Genomic DNA, 20,134 nt, shown 5'->3' with positions numbered 1-20,134 from the left:
GCCACCGCTGCCGGTAGACACCATTAGCAATGCAAGCTGAAGGTGTTCTTATCCTCATATCAGGATCACATAATACAGGTGTCAAGCTTCATGCACTAGCCAACACAATAAAAAGTCCGAACTAGGATAGCTAGGAAAAAAACATGAAGATCTTTTTTCGAATCCCACGCTGAACATCTTTTTTAACTAATTAGGTAAGCTCCTGCTGACAAACATATTACAGCAACTCCAGCAGTGGCTCTATATTTTGGCGCTGTGGGCTGAATGGCTGATGCTGCGCATGGAGCCGGCAATAGCTTCACCGGAAGCTGCAAACTGTGGCGGCCAAATGCAGGGCTGAAACAGCGTATTTTTAGAGGCGCTATAAATGCAGCGCCAAAAACAGAATATAATGAAAAATAGAGTGCAGTAAAACAGAAGATCAAACAAAGACTAGAAATAGACATAAAATAGGATAAAATTAGCTTGATAGATACTCCGTAGTTCATATTTTTACAAAGTAGTGCGATAAAACTAAACTAAAACTCGACATCTGACGAGTCCGGTGTCGTGCCCGACACCGGATCCGACGAGAAGAGGTCAATCCAACGGGGGTCGTCCTCGCCAATGGTGGTCGGCCCGGCGAGCTGCGCTTCGATGAAGGCCCGCTTCGTCGCCTTCTCCGACCTCCATCGTGCGCGGTCCTCCTTCTTCGCTGCCCGCCTCATTCCCTTCTCCGCCCTCCGTCTGCGGAAGTGCTCGTTCTCGGCGGCAACGTCCTCGGGGAAGCGGGCCACCCACTCGCGCGCCGCGCGCTCGTCCCGCTCGGCGATGCGCAAACGGCGCTCCGTCTCGCGGCGGCGGTCTTGTTCCTCTGTCTAACGATGTACGGCGGCGGCGCGAGATCCTCGGCCTGCTGGCGCGTCCACACGTCATGGAAATTCATCGACGATCGCGGGCGCCCGAGCCGCCACGCCACGGCGTCGTACGCGCGCGCGCCCTCGTGCGCGGTCTCGTAGGTGCCGAGGCCGATGCGCTCGCCGCCGTCACGTATCTCCGCGTAATACGTACCTTTGGGGCGCGCGCGGACGCCGCGGTACCCCATGCCCGAGACGCGGCAGTACCGCGAGCTCGACGCGAGACGAGGCATGGCGGCGGCGGCGGAAGCGGAGCCGCGGCGGCGATATTAGGCGCAGATGGGCAAATTTCAGCAACCCGTGTCCATCTTTTTTTTTGGCAGGATTATGCCATGTACCACCTTCCAATTAGAAAATAGTACTGTTCAGCCTTTCCCTGTTGGGCCCAATATTTCACTTTGGGTTGCCAACGGCCATCTACATGGTAATTGCTCTCGGCCTACTTGCTCATTTGTCGAAGCCCAATAACTACAAATGGGCCTTCTTGTTCATGCAATTTCGGCCCTTTTCTAATGAAACACAGATCCTATGAATGGCAAAAGAAAAAAACGCGGAGATTCTACATAAAAGTTGTTTTTATTTATTTTGAATTATTGGGTTCCAATTTTTGAAACTGCTCATGCCCAATATGAAAATCCTTGTTCGCTCCATACCCACATGGATAACGGTATTTTTAATAATTCATAAAGTGGATTTGAAATTTAAAACATATCCTAATAATTCCATGATTTAATCTATCAACTTGCAAGATCTTGGAGAGAAAAAGCATGTATTAGTCTGCAGAATCCTCACCGTTTCAAAGGCGGCAGTGGATCAAAAGAAAAAAGAAAGTAGCCAGAAATTAGGGGTAAAAAATAACTCCAAGAAATGAAACTTTTATTGTTCGTAGAGGATGACATGCGGGACCCATGAGCCAGCAGCTTACTCAACGTTTCAAAGGCGGCATGAGATCGGAAGAAAAAGGCAAGTGACCAAATATCAGGAGCCAAAAATAATCCAAGAAATGAAACTAATTGAACATAGAGGATGACATGCGGGTCCCATTTTGGCGACGGTTTCAGCGTTTCAAATGCGGTTTGAGATCAAAAGAAAAAGAAAGTAGCCAGAAATTAGGGGTAAAAAACTCCAAAAAAGAAAGTTGATTGTACATAGAGGATGACATGCGGGTCCCATGAGTCAGCAGCTTACTCAATGTTTCCAAGGCGGCAGGGGATCAAAAGAAAAAGGAAATAGCCAAAAATCAGAGGTGAAAAAAAAACCAAGAAAAGAAATTTTATAGTACATAGAGGATGACATGCGGGTCTCATGAGCCAGCAGGTTCCTCAACGTTTTCAAAGGCCGGTGGGGATCAAAAGAAAAAGGCAAATAGCCAGAAATTAGGGGTAAACAATAAATCCAACAAAGGAAAGGTTTATTGTTCATAGATGCTGACATGTGGGACCCATGAGCCAGCAGCGTCAAGGCAAGTGACCAAAAATCAGGGGTAAAAAAATCCAAGAAAAGAAACTTTATTGTACATAGAGGATGACATGTGGGTCCCATGAGCCAGCACCTTACTCAACGTTTCAGAGGCGGCTTGAGATCGAAAGAAAAAGGAAAGTGACCGAATATCAGGAGCTAAAAATAATCCAAGAAAGGAAACTTTTATTGTACATAGAGGTTGACATATGGGTCCCACTAATACAAGCTCTTTCGCTCGAAGATCTTGCAAGTTGATTGTACATAGAGGATGACATGCGGGCCCCATGTGTCAGCAGCTTACTCAATGTTTCCAAGGCGGCAGTGGATCAAAAGAAAAAGGAAATAGCCAAAATAAGAGGGTGAAAAATAAATCCAACAAAGGAGAGGTTTATTGTACTTCTGACATCTGGGACCCACGAGCCAGCCGCGTCCTCTACGTTTAGAAGGCGACTGGGGATCGAAAGAAAAAAGGCAAATAGCCAGAAATTAGGGGTACAAAATAACTCCAAGAAAGGAAGTGTTTATTGTTCATAGAGGCTGACATGTGGGACCCATGAGCCAGCAAAGTCTTCAACGTTTCAAAGGCGGCAGGGGATCAAAAGAAAAAGGAAGTAGCCAGAAATTAGGGGTAAAAAATAACTCCAAGAAAGGAAACTTTTATTGTTCATAGAGGATGACATGCGGGACCCATGCTCCAGCAGCTTCCTCAACGTTTCAAGGCGGCATGAGATCGAAAGAAAAAGGCAAGTGACCAAATATCAGGACCCGAAAATAATCGAAGAAAGAAATTTTATTGTACATAGAGGATGACATGCGGGACCCATTTAGCAGCAGCGGTCTCAACGTTTCCAAGGCGGCACGGGATCAAAAGAAAAAGGAAGTAGCCAGAAATTAGGGTTCAAAAATAACTCCAAGAAAGGAAACTTTTATTGTTCGTAGAGGATGACATGCGGGACCCATGAGCCAGCAGCTTACTCAACGTTTCAAAGGCGGCATGAGATCGAAAGAAAAAGGCAAGTGACAAAATATCAGGAGACAAAGATAATCCAAGAAAAGAAAACTTTATTGTACATAGAGGATGACATGCGGGTCCCATTTAGCAGCAGCGGTCTCAACGTTTCAAATGCGGCTTGAGATCAAAAGAAAAAGAAAGTAGCCAGAAATTAGGGGGTAAAAAAAACTCCAAGAAAGGAAAGTTTTATCGATGAGCCAGCAGAGTCCTCAACGTTTCAAAGGCGGCAGGGGATCAAAAGAAAAAGGAAATAGCCGAAAATCAGAGGGTGAAAAAAACCAAGAAAATGAACTTTTATAGTACATAGAGGATGACATGCGGGTCCCATGAGCCAGCAGGTTTTTCAACGTTTCAAACGTGGCATGAGATCGAAAGAAAAAGGCAAGTGACCAAATATCAGGATCCAAAAATAATTCAAGAAAAGAAACTTGATTGTTCATAGAGTATGACATGCGGGTCCCATTTAGCAGCAGCGGTATCACCGTTTGAGAGGCGGCAGGGGATCGAAAGAAAAAGGCAAGTGACCAAATATGAGGTGCCAAAAAAAATCGAAGAAAAGAAAGTTTTATTGTACATAGAGGATGACATGCGGGTCCCATGAGCCAGCAGGTTTTTCAACGTTTCAAACGTGGCATGAGATCGAAAGAAAAAGGCAAGTGACCAAATATCAGGAGCCAAAAATAATTCAAGAAAAGAAACTTGATTGTACATAGAGGATGGCATGCGGGTCCCATTTAGCGAAGCGGTATCACCGTTTGAGAGGCTGCACGGGATCGAAAGAAAAAGGCAAGTGACCAAATATCAGGAGCCAAAAATAATCTAAGAAAAGAAATTTTACTGTACATAGAGGATGACATGCGGGTCCCATTTTGCAGCAGCGGTCTCAACGTTTCCATGGCGGCACAGGACCAAAAGAAAAATGAAGTAGCCGAAATCGGGGGTGAAAAAATCCAAAAAAGAACGATTTCAATTGGGCTGCATGTGGACATACGGGCATTCGAACTATCTGCTGGGCCTTTTGACTCGTACAATTTCAGCCCACTCCAAAACAGGATAGTTCGGATTTTTCTAAAAAAACAGGAAAGTCCTATGCTTCGCAAAAACAAAAACAAGGAGATTCAGCATATAAATTTGTTTATGTAAAAATAAAGATTTAATTTATCCGTTGAAATAGCTCGGAGCGCAATACAACATTTATTGTCTGCAAAATAATCAAGATATCACATGTTTCTTGTACGGGAGGCTGACATCGGGGACCCATGAGCCAAGCGTCGTTTTAAAGGCGGCGGGGGATGGAAAGAAAAAATAAACCAAAAATCTGTTGGTAAAAAATCCAAGAAAAGAAACATTTTCGTTACGAGAGGATGACATGCGGGACCCATGAGGCAGCGGCATCCTCGGCGTTTATTGTTCATAGAGGCTAACATGTGGGACCCGTGAGCCAGCGGCGTCCTCAACGTTTTAAAGGCGGCGGGATATCGAAAGAAAAAATAAGCCAAAAATCATTTGGTAAACAATATCCAAGAAAAGAAACATTTACCGTTACGAGAGGATGACATGCGGGACCCATGAGGCGGCAGCATCCTCAACGATTCCAAGGCGGCGGGGATCAAAGAAAAAAAAAAAAGGAAATATCCAGAAATTAATTAGGGGTTCAAAAAAATCCATCAAAGGAAACTTTTATTGTTGATAGAGGATGACTTGTGGGACCGACACACATATGACGTCCTCATCGTTTCAAAGGGGCGGGGAGATCAAAAGAAAAAGGCAAATAGCCAGAAATTAGGGGTCAAAAATAACTCCAAGAAAGGAAACTTTTATTGTTCGTAGAGGATGGCATGCGGGACCCATGAGCCAGCAGCTTACTCAACGTTTCAAAGGCGGCATGAGATCGAAAGAAAAAGGCAAGTGACAAAATATCAGGAGCAAAAGATAATCCAAGAAAAGAAACTTTATTGTACATAGAGGATGACATGTGGGTCCCATTTTACGACGGTCTCAATGTTTGTAATGTGGCTTGAGATCAAAAGAAAAAGAAAGTAGCTAGTAATTAGGGGGTGAAAAAAAATCCAAGAAAAGAAAGTTGATGGACATAGAGGATGACATGCGGGTCCCTTGAGCCAACAGCTTACTCAACGTTTCAAAGGGGCAGGGGATCAAAAGAAAAAGGCAAGCCAAAAATCAGAGGGTGAAAAAAAATCCAACAAAGGAAACTTTTATAGCACATAGATGATGACATGCGGGTCCCATGAGCCAGCAGGTTCCTCAACATTTCAAACGTGGCATGAGATCGAAAGAAAAAGGCAAGTGCCCAAATATGAGGTGCCAAAAAAAACTCCAAGAAAAGAAAGTTGATTGCTCATAGAGGATGACATGCGGGTCCCATTTAGCTGCAGCGGTCTCACTGTTTGAGAGGCGGCAGGGGATCGAAAGAAAAAGGCAAGTGAACGAATATGAGGTGCCAAAAATAATCCAAGAAAAGAAAGTTTTATAGTACATAGAGGATGACATGCGGGTCCCATTTAGCAGCAGCGGTATCACCGTTTGAGAGGCGGCAGGGGATCAAAAGAAAAAAGAAATTGCCAAAAATCAGAGGGTGAAAAAAAACCAAGAAAATGAACTTTTATAGTACATAGAGGATGACATGCGGGTCCCATGAGCCTGCAGGTTCCTCAACGTTTCAAACGTGGCATGAGATCGAAAGAAAAAGGCAAGTGAAAAAATATCAGGAGCCAAAAATAATTCAAGAAAAGAAAGTTTTATAGTACATAGAGGATGACATGCGGGTCCCATTTAGCAGCAGCGGTATCACCGTTTGAGAGGCTGCACGGGATCGAAAGAAAAAGGCAAGTGACCAAATATCAGGAGCCAAAAATAATCTAAGAAAAGAAATTTTACTGTATATAGAGGATGACATGCGGGTCCCATTTTGCAGCAGCGGTCTCAACGTTTCCAAGGCGGCAGGGGATCGAAAGAAAAAGATAAGTGACCAAATATGAGGTGCCAAAAAGAATTCAAGAAAAGAAAGTTTTATAGTACATAGAGGATGACATGCGGGTCCCAGTTAGCAGCAGCGGTATCACCGTTTGAGAGGCGGCAGGGGATCGAAAGAAAAAGGCAAGTGACCAAATTTGAGGTGCCAAAAAAAACTCCAAGAAAAGAAAGTTGATTGCACATAGAGGATGACATGCGGGTCCCATTTAGCAGCAGCGGTCTCAACGTTTCCAAGGCGGCAAGGGATCAAAAGAAAAAGGAAGTAGCCAGAAATCAGGGGGTCAAAAAAATCCAAGAATAGAAAGAATTTTGGTTCATAGAGGATGACATGCGGGACCCATGATCCTGCATCGTAAACGGCTCGATCGGAGAACGTTGAACGAGATGGCGCGATCGAGAAAAAAAACAATGCCAGAGAGGCTGCCATCTGGGCCCTACATCCCTCGGCGGTGCGGATTTGCGTTGACTCGGCCGGCGAACCCGAGATTTCGAGATGCACCACGTCCCGAGCCACCATACGCGACGTTTTGGCCGCTTTCGTCGGGCTAGGTGGCCTCAAAAATGAGAAAAAAAAAGTTTTGACATGCACCACGGAGGGACCCAAAATCATCGGCCATGGTACACCAGCAACCACGGCGCGACTTCAACTTCGTCGGCCATGGCAACTTTTCTTGTAGTGTTGCTCTCCCCCTTGATTCCTCCAACCATTCTTGCTCATATTTGAGGATTTGAGAGAGGAGATCTGGATCTACACTTCCACCAAACCATTTCTTCTCTAAGTGAGGGAATCTCTTGGGATCTAGATCTTGGAGTGTTTGGTTGACTTTCCCCCTTGTTCTTCCTCTCCAATCTCATCCTAGCATTCGTTGCTTTGGTGGGATTTGAGTGTGAAGGACTTGAACACCTCCGGTGTTCTTGCTTTGCATCATTGCATAGTGTTGAGCTCTCCACCACGATTTGTTCGAGTGAGAGACCGTGAGCTTGTTACTCTTGGAGGGTGACCTCCTAGTTGGCTTGGTGATTGGTGCTCCGGTGATCTCTTCAAGAAGATTGTGAAGAGGCCCGGGCTTCTCCTTCGTGGAGCTTGTGAAGTGGTTGTGGAGCTTGCCATCTCCGGAGCGGAGGAAAAGCTAACCATAAGGAAAGGGCCACGATCCTTCATGGGTGTGGTTCGGAGAATAGGGTGAGCCTTCGTGGCGCGGGGAATCCTTCGTGGGACCTCCACTCCTCCAAACGTGACGTACCTTGTTGCAAAGCAAGGGAACACGGGAATACATCCTCGTCTCCGCGTGCCTCGGTTATTTCTATACCCGAGCTCTCTTTCCTTGTGATAGCCATCGTGCTGGAAGTACATATATCTTGCTATCACTTGTGCTACATATATCTTGTGCCTATCTAGCTTAGCTCTAGTTGCTATTGTTACACTTAGTTGAGCTTAGCATATTTAGGGTTTGTGCTTGTAAACTAAACGATAGTTTAATTCCGCATTCTTACAAGACAAATCCGCAAGAGTTTGTAATTGCCTATTCACCCCCCCCCCCCTCTAGGCGACATCTCGATCTTTCACATGCGTAGACGGTTATGTTTTATTATTGAACAAGTAAAAAAATAGTTGTTGTTAAGAATTCTAGACAATAAGTATGTATGCGAGTTTTCGACGAGAAGGTTCTAGCATTCTTTTTAGTCACTAGGATTGTTCATTTCAAGTGTGGTCTTACTTGGTTAGGAACTTTCTGTGTAAAATGTTGTAATGATAATATCCTTCACCTATTGTAGTTCCCATCTTGCAAAGCTGGTGAATGGTGATGCATTGAATTCTGGTGTGTGATATCTTTGAATCTTAGTTGGCCAATTCTATTAGACTTTGGCATCTCCTGGCTACAGGTTGGAGTGTCTTTGTAAGTGTTATTCATATAATTCCGGCTACTTCAACCAAATTGTATGCTTTTACGCTGGTTGTTGTTTTTATTACACCAAATACTTCCCCATATTTGCCAGAAATAATAATAACCAACTTCTCTTTGATTCGTCACTCAAATCGTCCTCAGACAATTATGTCGAATTCTGTGCTATGAAGCAATACACGCATATCTCATGATTTAGCCACAAACTGTCATTTCACTATTTTCTATGACACTCAGTATATTCATTACAAACCTGTTTTAACAAATATACCACCTTATTTTTACACCTAATTAACATTGGCATTTTTTATCAGGTCTAGTCCTTCTGAATTTATCATTTCACAGGCCAAATATTTCATATCTGTTTACCGCACGTGTGTCTGTTGAAGTGTGGTTTAGAATGCTTTTTTAGACAAGAGGATTCAAGTGTCAGATGGTAAGTAAATTTTTTGAAACCGAGTAATATGATGAATACTATGATCTGATAGTTATTTGGTCTTTCATATACATGGTTACTATCAACTATCACAACTTAAGTGATTTTTTTTCTGCGGGGAACCGTAAGTGATCTTGACTCAATGTGTTGCCCAACTTCACATTGGCGTTATGTGAAGGTAATGTGTCATGATTTCAGAATACTTGTTGGTCTCTTGTTTCATTAATATGTTACAACATGCTTCATGGTTCCCTTTGTAGAACTACACTTCAGATCTTGTACCACATGCTTCATGGTTCCCTTTGTGAGAACTACACTTTCAATAATAATTACCTTCCCGTTCAAACAAAATGCCTTAATTTTGGTTTGTATAATGCTTTTGGTTGGTTCGCATGAGTCCACTGCTGGTGAGGACAAACCGAGATTTTCACTGTGGGAAACAGAGTCGTTGACAACTTTTCCGATGTATCCAACTGCCTATCTTTTCAGACTGAAGCTTTTATGGGCTTTAAAGGGCTGTTGTCTATGCATGACACTAGGAAGTTTGCCGCGGCGGCACGCCGCGCCCTTTGCTAGTAGACTGTTTGTTATAATATTTTAGAAATAATATAATATATAGTATGTGTTATCTCAAGTAATACAAAAGTGTTGGTGTGGAAGCAATATTCAAAAAACGTTAAAGTGATACTATAGCATCATGGTTCAGTTTTTTTCGAGTGCCCATATGTGTAAGTGGAAAAAATAAAGCCGTTTCCTCGCAAAGAAAGCACAAGCGAGATATTTTTCCTTAATATAGATCTCAACTTTGAGAAGAAGAAGCAGAAGCAGAAGGGTCTAATTCCTCTATGAGGAAAAACACGAAGTATAAAAGTGTAAAGTCATTTGTTTGAATCATTGTAAAAATAATCTTAGCTATTAGAATCGGCATTTTCGATGGTTAAAAGGAAGGAATCATAAAAGAGGTAAGAGCTAATCGTTAATCGATGAAAAAGAGGGTAATATGAAAAACGGCGAATGGTGGAGTATTTTTGTTTGTGGAGTTGCTACAGAAGATGATAGTAGTATTTTCTCCGGCCGAAAGAGGCTACGGGTGAAGTAAGTATACCTTTCTAAAGATACCATATAAAAAGGCAATATTAGTCTTCGTAGGTGAACGAGACTTTTCCGATGGAAGGTAGAAGGGCACAACACTGTTTTCTCCATGTAAAAAAGATGGCCAATGTTGGATTTTCCCGAATTAGTGCCAAAAAATTATGCACCGGGAAAGAACTATTGACGGGTAATTATTGTCCAGAATTGATGATCCGTGTAAAATATACTACGCTTGAGCACCGTTGAAAAATTATAGTCGCGGAAATATACACCGTGAAAGATTTACCATTAGGAAGTTAATGGCCTGGTTCATCGTATACATCATCAAGGTACCATTGACGGTCAAGATTTCTATCGAGGAATTGCTTCCATGAAAAAATATAGGTGGTTACTACATCACGAAAAATAACTATAGAAATTGCTTCCGGGAAAAAAAAATAGGTGGTTACTACATGGCGAAAAATTACTACAAATTATTTAACGCGATAAATTAGAATCACCACAAAGAATTGTACTCCCGTGAAAAACTACTGGCAGATAATTAAATTACTATAGAATATTTCGCACCAGGAATTTGTGCGAAAAATCACTATTGAAAACTTTAAAAAAATTATGTCAAAAAGTAAATAAAAAAGTCATTATAAAAAGTGGCATCATTCATGTGCCACTTCATGCTCCGAAATGTTGTGGAGCGAGCAAGCGCATCCCACCTTTATATATAGTACTTACCGTGGTGTTCAAGATTTCTATCGACAATTTGCTTTGAAAAAAATATAGGCGCTTAACGTCTCGAGAAAAAATACTGCTAAATAATTATTGTAAATTTACCACTCAAGAATTATAGTTCGGTAATTTATTACTAACATATAGACGAATCACTGCAGAAATTTACTATAATTTTTTTAAAACATAACTGAGAAAAACTAAAAAAGAAAAGCCAAAAGAAAGAAAAAACGTGGCACTGTTCATGTGGCACTATTCACGCACATGAACAGTGCCCAAACGCTGTGGAGCGAGCAAAGGCCTCCGGCCTTTATATAGGTAATAGGAAGTTAATGGCCTGGTTCATCGTATACATCATCAAGGTACCATTGACGGTCAAGATTTCTATCGAGGAATTGCTTCCATGAAAAAATATAGGTGGTTACTACATCACGAAAAATAACTATAGAAATTGCTTCCGGGAAAAAAAATAGGTGGTTAGTACATGGCGAAAAATTACTACAAATTATTTAACGCGATAAATTAGAATCACGACAAAGAATTGTACTCCCGTGAAAAACTACTGGCAGATAATTAAATTACTATAGAATATTTCGCACCAGGAATTTGTGCGAAAAATCACTATTGAAAACTTTAAAAAAATTATGTCAAAAAGTAAATAAAAAAGTCATTATAAAAAGTGGCATCATTCATGTGCCACTTCATGCTCCGAAATATTGTGGAGCGAGCAAGCGCATCCCACCTTTATATATAGTACTTACCGTGGTGTTCAAGATTTCTATCGACAATTTGCTTTGAAAAAAATATAGGCGCTTAACGTCTCGAGAAAAAATACTGCTAAATAATTATTGTAAATTTACCACTCAAGAATTATAGTTCGGTAATTTATGTTCAATGGTAGGCTGGTCAATGCATGACAGGAGTGCCAGTATATATGCTTCTCTTATACAATTCAACCAACTATTTCTTAATCAAGTTATGTTCTATATCATTTGTGCAGGTTCCAAGAGTGATGATTTTGCTCGTTATTCATCTCATGTGGCTTGGAGATGGGGATAGAGGGCATCAATCGTTGAACTTCCAGGTTGTTGGAGTGTCACCATGGCAGCCACAAATAGATACTTGATTGCCGGGTCTTAAACCAGATACATAGCAGCAAATGGCAGCAACACTGGATAAATTAGAGCTCGGAATCCTGCGAAACAGTCACTGTTTCCCTTGCAATTCCAACAGACTCAGAATCCTGTTCTACACCAGATGCAATATCAAACTCAGCAGTCCTCTCTCAAGGGAAACTCTCATTTGCAACTGAGTGTTAGGTCATGCTACCAGAGGCTTTGCTTTTCGTTGCTCCAGAACTATGCCTCTTCAATGTTTCGCCCATATAGTACATTTCCCATTGTCTATTTATGTTTTTTTTCTTTTCGTTCTCTTTTGTACTATGTAAATACTCCCTCGGTTCCATGAAACATGAGATTTGTCTAAATTTAGATGTGTCTATGGAGTACTAAAAATTGCTCATTAAAACCTTGTCAAAATTCATGTAGATCAGATTTAATTTTGAATAAAGCCCACTAATGATTGGGACTAAATGAAGGAGCTGGTTCGGGTTTGAAAAGAAAAAAAACCGGAAAAACAACAACCAAACCAGAAAGAGGATCAGTGGGAACTTACGTGCTTAACTGATGCAACGGGAAAACCAAATGAAGGCCGAATGAGATTTCTGAGATGAGTCAGAATCAAAATCTGACTTAAGGCGAAATCAAAAATCAGCTAGCTGATAATTAGACACTCCCAAAATTATCTTAACTTTATCTAAATTTAAATATATTCAGCTACTAAATTTCAGATAAAGTTAAGACATGTTTCATGGAAAAAAAAAAGTACAAGGATAGAAGGAAAGAACGGGCTAGGTCAAACACTGTCACATGGATCCAGCGAGGAGGCCATGATCGGCAACCGAAATCATCGTCGATCCTTCCAGCAGCTAGCTAGCTCGTTCCTGTTGCAAGCTTAGCTGCCATGAGATCATCGACGAGGCGTCGCAGATCACCGTGCGAGGAGCCTCCTTCCGCCACGGCCGCTCGAGACTTGGCGGCGAGTTCCGTCACCCTGTCCCTCGCCTCGTCCCCTGCTCCTCCGGGGCACATGAACGCCGTCAGCGCCCGCGCCACGTGCTCGGCCGGGACTACCTCGTGTTCTTGGTACCTGGTACTCCGTCGTCCGGCGCCATGCGGCCACAGCCGTTCTCCGACCCTGAGGACCTCTGTGAGCAGCCTTTCGGTGATGAACTGCTCGAAAACCATCGGCCACGTCAGCACCGGCACGCCGGCCGTCACCGTCTCCAGCACCGAGTTCCACCCGCAATGCGTCACGAACGCGCCCACAGCCGGGTGCTCCAGAATCGCCGTCTGTGGAGCCCAGGTCGTGACGAGCAAGCCCCTGCCGTCGACACGTCCCATCCACCGCTCCGGCGGAGCCCACTTTTCCGCCGCCCTCACCACCCACAGGAAAGGCTTCCCCGAGGCCTCCAGCCCGAGAGCGAGCTCGTCCAGCTGGTCGTGCGAGACGTGGGCCAGGCTTCCGAAGCACAGGTACACCACCGAGCGGTCTGGCTTCGAGTCGAGCCAGCCGATGCACGGCGAGTGGACGCCGCCGGCGTGAACCTCGGCGGCCGGTGCTGGTGACGACGCCAGCGACAGCGGCCCAAGAAAGTAGGCGCGCTTCGCTTGGCCTTCGCTTACGTACATCTCGCAATACTGCTGCTCTAGGTGTGGCGCCGTGTTCATGGCGAGGCCGAAGCAGTCTGGAATCGACACAACAGTGAACTCGCTGCTCCTAGAGGAGCTCCTCAGAAAGTCCGGCAGCTCGATCCTGGGTACCAGTATATCCGGGGCTGGAAAACGAGGTACCGTGAGGACGTCTTTGCCCACGACGGCATCGTCGTCGTCCATGAGGCGTCGCATGGCGAGCGTGGAAAAGGCGCCGATGGCGCTGAACGCGACGCATGGCACGCGGAGCTCGTCCGCGATGGCGACGTTCCAGGCGAAGTGCACGTCGGTGACGACGGCGTCCGGGGCCTGCGCCCTAACGAGCGCCTCTTGGGCGGGGCGCATCAGGGTGTCGCTCATGGCAGCGACGTCGATGCGCCACGCGTCTGCCGCCGCGACCTTGCCGAGGTTCTCAATTCCCCTCGGGAGGCCATCCACGGCCGGGAACGGGTACGTCGCGATCCTGACACGCCCGTGCTGTCCACGACGCTCCAGCAAGGACTGGGCGACTGGGACGTTCGCCGGCGTGACGGCCACGGTTGCTTCCACGGCGCCGTCGGGCCTGGAGGCTGCGAGGCTGATGGCGAGGTGAGTGAAGGGTTCGATGTGGCTGCTGGCGAAGAAGGGGATGAGCAGGACGCGCAGCCTCTCCTCTTTGCCGCAGCTGGTAGTGGTAGAGGCCATTTTCTTTCTCGTACAGGTGCGTGTGATCGATCACGAGTTGATTCAGGACGCGCGCGTTACTCTAATGTAAGTAAACTTGATGTACTTGCGTGTTAAGGGTCTTGTTCTGATATACTACTACCACTAGTAGAAAACCTCACATCCATCTAAGCCATTGGTACCGGTTCCCTTACGAACCGGTACCAATGGGGCCATTTGTACCGGTTTGAGGGCTCAGGTGGGCGAGGGGCTTTCGTACCGGTTTGGGAGGGGCTTTCGTACCGGTTCGTGTTAGGAACCGGTACGAAAGGTCTTCGGCCAAAATTCAGACGCGTGGTGGGGCCCGGGCTGGACCTTTGGTACCGGTTCGTAACACGAACCGGTACCAAAAGTACTGCCATATCAAAATCGCCCAGCTCGTCCCGAGCCCCCTGCTGGCTCTCATTTTTCTCATCTTCCTCACACTCTAAATTTTTCTCCACCTCTCACACACTCCAATAATCTTTATTTTTCTCCACCATTTTAACAAGATTAACGGCATACATCTATCCAAGGGTTAGCAATATCATCCTTCCTTCCGGCGTTCCTAATTTAGCTCAGTTCTTTGGTAGTTTTAACTCGTACTATTTTTGTAGTGCAATCAAGGTGTTCGATGAAATGCCTAAGTTAGTGATTTTATTTTTTTATATGCAATTTGAGCTGAAATTATGGTATGTTTTGTAGGTTTTAATTAGTATCATCCCCGTCCTCACCGCCGTCGATCGCTAGCGTCGTCCCCTAGCCGGCACGGTACCACCTCGGTGAGCCCCTCTTCTTTTTTATAAAAATAACTTAGTTTTATGTGATGAACTTGAATATTAATTAAGTTGGTCACTCATATATCCATGATGTTGTGTACTTAATGATTTTTGATATACATATAAAATGCAGATGAGTCGACAATGGATGTACGGTGACCGGTGCCATCCCGAGTTCATTATCGGCATGCATTATTTTCTCAACGTGGCTGAGGCAAACAGGCGATCGAATGGTTTCATGTATTGTCCATGTAGTTCTGTAAGAATATGAAGGATTACTCTACCTCGAAGACCCTTCACGTCCACCTGCTGGAGAATGGTTTCATGCCCAGCTATAATTGTTGGACCAAGCACGGAGAAAGAGGAGTTATATTGGAAGACAACGAAGAAGAAGAGGATAGTGACAACTATCCCAGCTTATTCACTGAAGACGGTGGTAGTAGAATGGGGGAAGATGAAGCTGAAGAAGAGCTCATTTTCGATGAGCCGATTTTTGATGACCCGGATGACGATTTGGGTCGGGCCATTCTTGATGCGAAGATGAACTGCGGAAATGAAAAGGAGAGGTTGAAGTTGGAGAAAATGTTAGAGGATCACAACAAACTGTTGTACCCAAATTGCGAAAATGGTCAGAAAAAGCTGGGTACCACGCTGGAATTGCTGCAGTGGAAGGCAGAGAATGGTACTTCTGACAAGGGATTTGAAAAGTTGCTGAAAATAATAAAGAAGATGCTTCCAGGGGAGAACGTGTTGCCCTCTAGCACGTACGAAGCAAAGAAGGTTGTCTGCCCTCTAGGATTAGAGGTGCAAAAGATACATGCATGCATCAATGACTGCATCCTCTACCGCGGGGAGTACGAGAATTTGAATGCATGCCCGGTATGTAGTGCATTGAGGTATAAGATCAGGCGAGATGACCCCGGCGATGTTGAGGGTGAGTCCACCCCCAGGAAGAGGGTTCCTGCGAAGGTGATGTGGTATGCTCCTATAATACCACGGTTGAAACGTTTGTTCCAGAACAAAGAGCATGCCAAGTTGTTGCGATGGCACAAAGAGGACCGTAAGAAAGATGTGATGCTGAGACACCCCGCTGACGGGTCGCAGTGGAGAAAAATCGACAGAGAGTTCAAGTCATTTTCAGATGACGCAAGGAACTTAAGATTTGGTCTAAGTACAGATGGCTTTAATCCTTTCGGGGAGCAGAGCTCCAGTCATAGCACCTGGCCAGTGACTCTATTTTAATTCGAGTTCAATCGTAATAAAGTTTCCCGCGCGGACGGCGTCGTGGCAAGAGTAAAGAATAGAAATAGATAATATATAGAAAAGAATTAGAAAATATGTAGAAAAGAAATATAAAAAAGGATATAGAAAACAAATAGAAAAGAAAACAAACGGAAATAGAAAAAGAAATAGAAAAGAAATAGAGAAGAAAAGAAACAGAAAATAAAAAGAAAAGAAAAGAAACACAAAAGAAAAGAAAAAAAACATAAAAGAAAAGAAAGAAGAAACAGAAAACAAAATAAATAGAAAAGAAATATAAAAGAAAAGAAACACAAAAGAAAGGGGAACGAAAATGAAAAGAAAAGAAATAGAAAATGAAAAGAAATAGAAAATGAAAAGAAAAGAAATAGAAAATGAAAAGAAATAGAAAATGAAAAGAAAAGAAATAGAAAATGAAAAGAAATAGAAAATGAGAAGAAAAGAAAAGAAACACAAAATAAAAGGAAAAAGAAACAGAAAAGAAAGAAGAAAACAGTAAAAGAAAAAAAACGACAAAAGAAAAAGAAAACGGTAAAAGAAAAAGAAAACAAAAAAAAAACCTTTAGTCTTAGGTTGGTACCACCAACCGGTACGAAAGGTCTTTCATTACCGGTTGGTGGTACCAACCGGTACTAAAGGCCCATCGCCATGTTTTAGACTTAGCCGCGCGACGAGAGCCCCAAATCCTCTTCTTCCCCGCGCGACCACAGAGCCGACGCCGCCGACGACGCCGACGCACCCACGCCGCCGACGCACCCACGCCGCCGCCGACGGCCGCCGCCGCCGACGCAGCGCCGCCGCCGCCCGCAGTACCTCCCCGGCCCTCTCCTCCTTTTCCGCCGCCGCATCCACGCCTCCCGCTCGCGGCCGCCGACCCTTTCGTGGTCAGCCTCGCGCTCAAGGCTGCGCCGCGGCCGGCGGCGCCGGCCACGCCGCGTCGCTGCACGCCTTCGCCGTCGGGTCCTCGGCCGTCTCCTCCGTCTTCGTCGCCACCGCGCTAGCGAACGCGCTACGCCAAGGCCGGCCGCCTCGCGGCGGCGCTCGGGGTGTGTTCGACGAAATGCCAAGCAAGAACGTGGTCTCGTGGACCACGCTCGTGGGCGCGGCCCGGCGCGCGGGCGGGCCGACGCCACGACGCGCTCCGCCGCTTCGGCGAGACCGGCGGAGCCGAGGCAGGTCGCGCGATCCGCGGCTGTCGGACCGCGCCGCCGCACGCGGCGTGGCCGTAGGCGAACGCGTTCGGGTACGGGGAGATCTTTGTGGCGTCGCGGGCGCGGGACGACGGCGTGGCGGCCAGCAGGTCGGCGAGCACGTAGGCGAGACTCTCCGCGAAGGGTCCCCGGCGCCGTACACCGCGCCGTTGCACCGCACGGACAGCGGCGTCGTGTTGGGCGCGCCACGGCGGCCCGCGGGGAGGAGAGGACGAGTAGCGGCGCGACGGTGATGAGGACCTGGTCCTCTGTTGTGCGAGGACGCCATGGCTTCGTCGGATCTTGGGCTACGGGTGTGTGTGGTTGTTGGTGCTCGCGGTATGTGATTGCGAACAGCATCTATGCATGTGATAGGACGGTAAGGCCGGCCGGCCGGCCGGCGGATGGTCGTTTTCACGGGAGACTGCTCGTGTGTCCGTTTGCTTGCCTCTTGTATGATCGACCATGGGCGGACACACGGGGTGGGCCGGGTGGGCCGGGCGCTCCGCCGCTTCGGCGAGAGGTGGCTCCGGGCGGTGAGCATGGCGAGCATCATGAGCTTCTGCGGCGTGTCGGCGGCGATGAAGCGCGGGTTCATGGTGTAGGGGTCGTTGGTGGAGATGAAGTGGAAGGAGAGGAGCGGGACGGCGAAGAGCGCCACGAAGTGTGGTGAAGTGTGGGGGAGTGTTTTATTTAGGCGAGATGGCAGCTCTGGTTGGACCATCCCTTGTTCCGTTGCTGTAGTGCTAGGCGTGTATCCATACGGCGAGGGGTGTACGGTCGATATATAGACAGCCGCCGCGACATAGAGAGAAGAGCGAGAGGACGAGCGCCGAGTGTTAGGGTTAGGGTATGTAGCGGTGCCGAGTCCGTGGCGGTGCCGCCGCGACATAGAGAGAAGAGCGAGAGGAGGAGGGGGAACACCGTGTCCGTGGCCGTGGCGGTCCGTTAGGGTTTTTTTGCTTTCTTCATTTCAATTGTTATCCATCTAGCAATCTGTTATATGATCATTACATGATGAATGAAATACAATTGCTTTCTTAATTTTGCAGTGACATTGAGGTATGGAGGACGGCACCTTCGTCCGAGATGAGGAGGGGGAAGACGCGGTGCGGCGATGGATCTATGAGAGTGCCCGTGGTCGGAACCCGACGATGGAGATGACAACGAGTACCCGACTTTACGAATGATTTTGGCGAGGGACTTGAGTCTGAACAAGTTAGAAAAGACAATGAAGTGTCCATCACAAACTCCGGCGAGGTGTATATCTATGTATCAATTAGTCTGTGTTCATCCCTAGATGCATTCATTTATTTGTATTGCACTTATTAACGAATAATTTTTTCTTTTAGCCTTCTGATCATCGAGCAAGTCTGTTAGAACAAAACGAGGCCCGACGCGGGTGCTAAAGGGCGAGGGCAGGTTAGCCCTCACGGCATTCAAGGCTAATGGTGAACCGGTGGAGCCCAAGGAGTTTTGCCGCAAATTTACAAGTCAATCCGGAGTTATTGTTAGGGACCATGTACCGATCAGCATTCAAGAGTGGCATAAGCCGAAGAACCCGGAGAGTGGTGCTACTTATGTCAACGACAGCATGAAAAAATTTCTTTGGGAAACGCTACTGACAAAGTTCAGCCTACCGGAAGACATGACGGAAGGCCAGAAGGATAAAGTCAAGGAATGGACATGGAAGAAGATGGCCATACAATTCCAGAGCTTCAAGAAAAATTTATGGGACAAATATAAGAATGAAGATCCAGTATTCGATGATAATACCGAAAATCTAGTGAAGATAAAAGATCAACTGGGCCGCATTTAAGGAGTATAAGAAATCGTCTAAGTTTGTGTCCCGATCGAAGAAAAATACCGAAAATGCTGCAAAGAAGAAACTTCCGCATCATTTGGGGTCAGGTGGCTACAAGAGTGCCATTCCGAAGTGGACAGCGTTTGAGAATAAACTGATGGATCATGGAATCACTCCACAGACATGGGACTGGCCCGAACGGTCCAAGTTCTGGTTGTTCGCTCATGGGGCAGGGTTGGACCCAAAGACAGGGTTGATCGTTGCGAAGGGAAAATGGAAGGAAAAAATTGAGGCAATTGTACCGAAGCTTGTAGATGCAATTGTAAAGGTCGAGAAAGGGAGAGTACATTCCCGATCGAGAGAATGACGAGCTGACACTCGCTGCGGGAACCACGAACATGTTGGACGGGTACGAGCTCGCCCAGGTCTCACCATGAAGGAAGCGTGGCCGGACAGCGCTGACACTTATAGAAGCCGTTCGCGAAAGAAGAAGAAGGACGCCGACATTGTAACGGAGTTGTTATCTAGGGTGGAGGCTCTTGAGAGAAATCGAGAGGGCACTGATCAGCCGCTGTTTCTACGGGATCCACAAGCCGATGCTGCCCCATCTCAGCGAAGAAGCGGTGTCGGTTCCTCGCATCTTGACGGATGTGGAGGAAGCTACCCCGTGGATTATGTCACGGAGAAGACAGATTGCGAGCTACATATGTTAATCGGGACCGCGTACGGTAAGGTGGCGGTCGGCTATGTGTACCCAAGTGAAGATGGAGCAATGCACCATCATATGCCCATTCCACCTGGTTGTGTTCGTGTCGGGGTGGATGAAGTTGTTTCGGGGTTTGAAAAAGTGGAGCTTGATATTCCTAGAGGTGAAGATGAGAGGACACCGGGCGATGTCAAGCACGGTTTCGCCCTATGGCCGAAGAAGTACGTCGTCCTTTTGCAAAGGCCACCGACTCCTACACATGAGCAGCAAATGCCATCGACTCCTCCTGGTGGCAGTCCTGGTGAGCAGCCAAGTCCACACCTACGAGAGGGACCCCAGCGTGAGTCCACCATCTCGAGATCCTCCGCGTAAGACGGCGTCCGTTAAGCGGAACAGTACGCCGCCTAGGAAGAAAGCTAGAAAGG

At 46.2% G+C, this 20,134-nt stretch overlaps 2 protein-coding genes across 3 annotated transcripts in view; one reads left to right on the top strand and one right to left on the bottom strand.

Moving 5' to 3' along the window:
- The window catches only part of LOC139833161 (uncharacterized), a 75,081-nt gene extending 65,849 nt beyond the window's left edge, over window positions 1-9,232 (top strand). The window contains exons 3-4 of one of the 2 annotated variants that reach the window (XR_011748359.1): window positions 8,140-8,261; window positions 8,582-9,232. Coding sequence is in view for 1 of the 2 variants with exons in the window: in XM_071823344.1 (XP_071679445.1) it covers window positions 8,140-8,162 (23 nt within the window). In the remaining variant the exon portion in view is untranslated. Of the gene's footprint in view, window positions 1-8,139 lie in introns of both variants that reach the window. The other variant, XM_071823344.1, reaches the window with a different exon arrangement.
- A 3,015-nt stretch (window positions 9,233-12,247) lies between these two features.
- On the bottom strand, window positions 12,248-14,002 carry LOC127313560 (UDP-glucose flavonoid 3-O-glucosyltransferase 7). The gene has a single exon (XM_051344043.1). The coding sequence runs from the start codon at window positions 13,971-13,973 to the stop codon at window positions 12,510-12,512; it is 1,464 nt and encodes a 487-aa protein (XP_051200003.1). The 5' UTR covers window positions 13,974-14,002; the 3' UTR covers window positions 12,248-12,509.
- Window positions 14,003-20,134: the final 6,132 nt, after the last annotated feature.

The sequence above is a fragment of the Lolium perenne genome, chromosome 7, assembly GCF_019359855.2.
Source record: "Lolium perenne isolate Kyuss_39 chromosome 7, Kyuss_2.0, whole genome shotgun sequence".
NCBI lineage: Eukaryota > Viridiplantae > Streptophyta > Magnoliopsida > Poales > Poaceae > Lolium > Lolium perenne.
This window is presented reverse-complemented; position numbering and strand designations above follow the sequence as displayed.

Excerpts from the sequence above, each read along its gene's own strand:
- LOC127313560 (XM_051344043.1), bottom strand. The coding sequence starts at position 13,973 with ATGGCCTCTACCACTACCAGCTGCGGCAAAGAGGAGAGGCTGCGCGTC.